We start from the raw sequence: 6,414 nt of genomic DNA, 5'->3' as shown, positions 1-6,414 counted from the left end.
AGTCGCATTGCGATTCACTGCTACAAATGTGGATGAACTAGGATGTGGGGGAGGGGAAGAGGATACTATTTTAATCCATCCTTTTTGTAAAACAAAAGACAAATGGAGTCAGGTAGCTTATGTCATAATGATGAACAATATACAAAGCACATGTATAGCATTATTATAAAACATGTATTTGTAGTGCAAGTCAAAATATAGGGACTCTACTCATACTGGCCAGCTAGAGGGAAACACATGACTGAGTGATCAAAAAGAGCCCCAAATTCAAATTCAAACTCATGAGAGTTGACAGTATTACAGAATACAAAAATATGGTGAAAATTTACACATTACACATAAAGTACTTAATTTTTTTAATAGTTTACAATAGAGATCTACAGATATGTTTCCAATTAAGCTGGCTTTTACTACCCACCTATTGTAATACTATAGGTATGGTTACATATACCAAAAGAACAAAACATCCCATAGCATAGCTATACAGCAACATATTAAGGTCTGAAGATTAGACCAGTACATGTTAAATATTTCACTGGTTTACTAAACTGACATTTTAATCATTTACAGTAAAAAAAAAATCTTATAGACTTGTCTTTGAGACTGAAACAGAGTGTCCTTTATTAGTAAGTTTTTCAGTATTTAAAACAAGGGTTTGAGACCTTACAAGAAGCCTCCCTAGGCCGCTGGCATATAAAATAAGGCATTTTTAAGGCAGATTTTCTCAATAGTGTATTAACTGACTTCTGTTTTAATTGAACTAAACTAACCATTATTTTCAGGATCTTTTGAGCTTGAGTTCCCCTAAGCATTAAACATATTTCTGGCAGTTTATTTGGTCTCCACTTTGTCCACATTTGTTTCTTTTTTTCCAATGGTGAAGAAATGTTCATGTGATAGTTTTTACATACAAATAAATAATGCACTGTTAACACTAAAACTAAAAAGAATGGGTAGGATGTCTATCGCATAACAATACAGAGAGATCAAGTAAGGCATGGGACAGATACAGCAACTCCACTTAATGGGATTTTCCTGTTTTTTCCTTTCACATAGTAACACTAACACATTCTTCCAGTGTTTATTTTTTAAAAGGTGTGGTTCTTTTTGTTTTTGTTGTTGTTGTTTTTGGTTTTTGTTTGCTTCTTGTCTATCTCACTAACTGAGTAGGTGAAATGTAGGATAAAGGCCTTCAATGTTTTGTTTCAGATGCCAGTTTTAAAAAAACAAAACAAACAAACTTTCAAACAGTTCGGACTAGTACCGCTTTTCTTCTTCTTCTTTTTAGTTTTTTTTTATTTTATTTTTTATTTTTTTAACACTGATGAACTTAGGTTTTCTTTTTTCTTTCTTAATCTCTTTTTCTTTCTTCCTTGGTTATTTTTACGCATTTGTTTATTGCTGTTTCAGGGACATCTTTTAGCTGCATTTGCAAGATTTTACGACCATGTTGGAAAGTTGTTCAATTTTGGGTGTTTTGCCAATGTAGTACAGGATGGTGAGGGGTTCTAAATCCTGGGACACGCAGCATGGAGAGGCAGACGCTTCTGGATTTATGGTGTTATACAAACTGAGTACCTAGAAGAAGAAAGAAAAAAACTGTGATGAAAACATTTATCATTGTGTCCACAAATCAATGCCTATCTCCGTCTCTGGCATCACTTGCTCCTATAGGGTTTGAGCCAAAGTCCAGTGAAGTCAATGGAAAGGCTCCCATTGACTTCTATACTCTTTGGATCAGGCCTGTAGTCCTGGTCACACTTTACACTTTAACAATACATCTCATCCCATTTGTCTCCCTTGCCAAATACAACTTTGTGCCTTCTACCTCACTCACCCTGTGCCCATCATCAATAGATGCCAACATACACCAAGATATCCTTTCCTGCTTCAACAGACTTCTAAAAACCTGGTCCATACCACTTTCCATCTAGAAATATCATTCCAAACTCTATTCGGTTTTGTATTGTGTTGTGCCAGCTTGTAAACCGTCAGGGGTACGGCCACTGGCACAGATAATTCACTGTACAACACTGTGTGTGACTGCAGGCTTCACAAATTATAACAAATAACACATTTGGTGCTGATGCTCAGCATTCTTTTGCTTTGGGGATCTCTTATACCCTTGAGGTGCTGTCCCCTTTATTTAGATTGTTAGCTTCTTGGGACACAGGCCTTGTCCTCTTACTTGGCTGCAAAACACCATGCAATAAAATGATATAAGTAAATAATGTGTGTGCAAAACTTCCATTAATGGTAAATAAGCATAGTCAGAGTTGAACGGAAAGGTTTTTTATCTGCCAAGAACTGAGTTAAGTTCACTTTCTACAATGCTTTAAAGTGTCAGTGATATACAGTAATCAATTGCTGGAGGAGAAGGCACAACACTAAACTCAGGTCTTGGCAGGTGAGTAAAAGAGGAAATTATTTTTAAACTCTTATTTGCACATACATCGATCTGATTTGTGCACAGATATGGGGGTTTGAGGGAACAATGGACTTACGGGTATTTCTCTAGGGACATCCATGGAGACTGGATCCATGTCTCTGGCCGCCGGGGGCTCGCCGCCGGGGAGAGTGGAGAGCCCCGGCCGGGCTCTCCGCCCTCCTCCCGGCGCTCTGGCCGCCGGAGGCTCTCCGCCCTCTCCCCAGCACTCTGGCCGCCGGGGAGAGCGGAGAGTCTCGGCCAGGCTCTCCGCCCTGCTCCTGGCACTCTGGCCGTCAGGGATTGCGGGCCCGCGGCCAGGCTCGGCACCCTCCCCTGCCGCACGGGGGGAAGGGGAGGGCGGTGGGTGGCTTTTTTGCCTAGGGCGGCAAAAAAGCCAGAGCCGGCCCTGTCTATATGTTACATTCTGTTAATGTGGTGGACACTGAAAGAGCCATATTTATGCTTTCAGATTTTAGTTGACTGTTAACTGATGTTGGTTTTGCAAGTGCATCAAAGGGAGAAGCGAACCCTTCACTGAGTTAGGCATTGCTTTGTTTTTCTCCCATGCTGCTACGTCCATTATTGTTGCTATGGATTAATTGTGACTTTGATAGCAAAACTCTTGCCTGGAACCAACTACGGCCAAGTTAGCAGCTTTCATGCCACATTAGATTCACATGCAGAATGGTTTTCTCTAAGGGAAGTATGTAGGTTACCCACTGATGATACACAGGTATTTCCAAGGATGCCATTAATGTGTTAGTTAAACACTAAGTGACCTTTTCCCAGAGTTTCAGCACAGCGTTCGCAGCTGAGACAGAAGTCCTGTTCAGTGCAGCAACACTAACTACTTTATTAAACAACCTCTAACTTGTTGGGTAACTGTCCAAACCACATATTTGTGACCATGACAGTTATTCTTCCTTCTTCCTTAAAAAACAAGTGCTGCTCCAAACTTTGCATACTACTTCTGTGTATCAGAGGGAATTTATACTCTCTTGCATCTGAGCCTGTTGACACCGCTGGACTACACTGATGCAGCCAGCCAGCCAGCCACACATATGCAGTGCATATATACTGAATTGTTTATATTCAAGATCAACACAGGCCTGGACTATAAGATTTTCTCATACTAGAGAAAGCAAGATTACTGTTCAATGGGCTGTAATCCAATTGCTTGCTAATACTAATCTGATATTTTAAAGAAGGCTTGAGGAATGGGAGCCATCATTCTTGGTTTGAATCCAGCTGCAGATTCCATGGCACAATCAGGAGACAAGTTTAACTTTTCACATTTACTGAATCTTAAAAGTAGAACGAAAAATAGGGAATAAATCACATCTATTCAGTTTTCATGAAATGTGTGAAAGGTGGCAGATCAACAGTGGAAACCAAATCCCTCCATTTATCCAAACAAGAGGTAAGGTCCAGGCAGTGGCAGCGAAAGCTTCCCCACGCAGATACCATGCTTTTGCAACTTTGTAGGTGGAAGAAAGAGAATCCTTAGCGGAAGCTCCATTTTCTTGGGTAACCTAGCAAAACTAGAACATGTTAACCTCCAGAGACAGCAAGGCAAGGCCCAGTTTGTCAAATGGGCCAGTGGTGAAGATAAGGCACTCTCTCCTTGATGTTTATGACATACGTGATGCATCCATATGTCACAGCGATGGGCTCACTATTAAGATGAAATTCACTCCCATGCAGAGGGCCAGCACAAGGTCACATAAATCCCACGTAATCTCTAAATGGAGGCCTTCACTGGTCTGCTCTACAAGGCTGAATTTCACCCTAAGAAAGTCATTAAAATAATATATGTTTTGCACTGTTAACTGTTAAAGTTTTTGGCATTTGGTGGCAATGATAATACAATTCCACCCAAGGTTTTAACATAGATGTTCTAATACAAGTCACATGAATCGAAGTTCTCAAAAGGCAGGACTTACTCTGCTGTGCTGAGTATCTGAGCTCCATAAATATGGACAGGCTCCTGCACAAAAATTAGCATGATACCCTTTAGGTTCATGAATCCATTTCCAGCCAAGATCCCTCTTGAAGTCAATATAAAGTTGACGCAGGCAGCAATTATCCTGCACATTTCTGGAAATAAAAATACAGACAAATGCATTGGTCAGAACCACAATGTGTGTGTGTGTGCGGGGGACAGGGGGAAGGTAGAGTGGGAGGGAGAATCCATTTAATTGCTTCCTTCATAATGCTTTACAGGTGAGCTCAACCCTGACTCTCATATTAATTCAAACCGTAAGATTCCATACAGTGCCCAAGCAATGATTTCAATTCCAAGTACAAAGGACCAAATCCTGGTCTCACTGAAATTAGACCCATAGATGCCTCACTACTGATGGTAAACTACGATTTGACAGGTTATCCCATGTACAGGGGAAGCACTAATCAGTCACTAGTCTACCAGTGTTGAATCAGAGGCATATATTTGAGAAACTAATCTATAGTTGTCTATAGTTGTCTCCTGTGTGGAAACAACAGTGCCTGGGAGACTTAAGATTTTGTGGCTCTGCAATGGGGAAATGTGCAGGGCAACTGACCAACCCCTATAGAATTATGTGACTCAGCTGTAATTCTTTAAACCATGAGCTACTGGCAGAATCTACACTCATGGGATTCAAGAAGAAAAAGAAACAATTTCTTGGAAACCAATAGTAGCTCAGAGTATACTGAAATCCAATGCTTAGCCACAATTATTTTTGCTCGCATATACAACTGTTTGCCAGACTTAACATTAGGAAGGTCATACAGGTACAGACTCTGTCAAGGTGAACTTCCTCTGAGGAGGTTAGCATCCTCACATGAACTATTTCCTGTGATTACATGACTGGTGTGACTGGGGACTAGTACTGGTGGATCTTGATTTCCTGTTTTCTAAAGGTCATGAGTGCTCTCAACTCTCATTAACTTCAATAGGAATTGAGGGTACTCATCTCCTATTAGATTCAGATTCCACATGGACAGGTCAGTTTTGCTATAGACTGACCTAACCTGTCTGAGACCACGGGGCAGAGTTTTGTGTTAACACCTAGTAAAAAGAAATTTATCAAATCATGTTAGAAACAACCCAAGTTACACTTTTAGGCATCTAGGAGTAAATATAAGTAAGCTGACTTTATACGTATATTTACCTAAAACAATAGGCAGCATCTAAAGCACGCTTCTTCCGCCGACTGGGCTGTTGCGACTCAAGTCTGTAGGAGGGTAATAACATTAGCAGAAGATGTGGGGTCTTCCCACTGTATTTTTTCCTATTGGACCTGAAAGCTTTCTCATCACTGGAGGAGCCATCAATACCTTCAAAAAATACATTTTGGTGATAAACATTGTGTTGCTTTTTCTTCACAAATTATATAAACCATCTCTTTAAAAAAATCTCTTTCTTAGAAAACTGGTGGTGAGGACATCAGCTGGGTGTGTCATGGGGGCAGGGAATCACAACCTGAGATCTCTGCATTAAGGTATATATAGCGTCATGTACCCTCAAGTTTGACATATTGGCCTTCCCCCAATTTTAGTCTATATAAATGGCTTTTTGAAAGCAATTAATGGATCTATCAAAATCAGTGATGGAAAAGACTTATTGGATCACCTACCCATGTGGGAAAGTCCACTTTGTCTAAGCTAGTTTTAAATGACCTGCATGATGATGCTTTTGCCACTTTATGTGGGAGTCCAATCCAATGGAATCTCTCTCTTTTCAGATTCATAGCTTTTAAGGTCAGAAGGCACCATTAGATTATCTCTTGACATTTCACCTACACTTTTCTTTGCTTAATTTCATTCCATTATTCCTATTTTACCCCACTGTGCCATCTGAGCAATTCCTCTTCGTTCTTCATTTTTACATCTTTCAAATGCTTGTACACTCTTCTCCTATCTTCCACAGTCTTCCATATTACTAACCAATACATATTATTCTGTTCTGCTAATCTTCCTTCATAAATCAATCCTTCCAGCCCCAT

The 6,414-nt window shown here is 40.2% G+C and overlaps 1 protein-coding gene across 1 annotated transcript in view; it reads right to left on the bottom strand.

Moving 5' to 3' along the window:
* Positions 1-339: 339 nt before the first annotated feature.
* Positions 340-6,414, bottom strand: part of TGFB2 (transforming growth factor beta 2) — a 73,218-nt gene continuing 67,143 nt past the window's right edge. The window contains exons 5-7 of the mRNA XM_054024008.1: positions 5,581-5,746; positions 4,372-4,525; positions 340-1,578 (exon numbers count right to left, since the gene is read on the bottom strand). Coding sequence (XP_053879983.1) covers positions 1,420-1,578; positions 4,372-4,525; positions 5,581-5,746 — 479 coding nt within the window. The 3' untranslated portion in view covers positions 340-1,419. The remainder of the gene's footprint in view (positions 1,579-4,371; positions 4,526-5,580; positions 5,747-6,414) is intronic.

The sequence above is a fragment of the Malaclemys terrapin genome, chromosome 3 (genome assembly GCF_027887155.1).
Source record: "Malaclemys terrapin pileata isolate rMalTer1 chromosome 3, rMalTer1.hap1, whole genome shotgun sequence".
Lineage (NCBI taxonomy): Eukaryota > Metazoa > Chordata > Testudines > Emydidae > Malaclemys > Malaclemys terrapin.
Note: the sequence above shows the minus strand (reverse complement) of the source record. Positions and strands in the feature narration are given on the sequence as shown.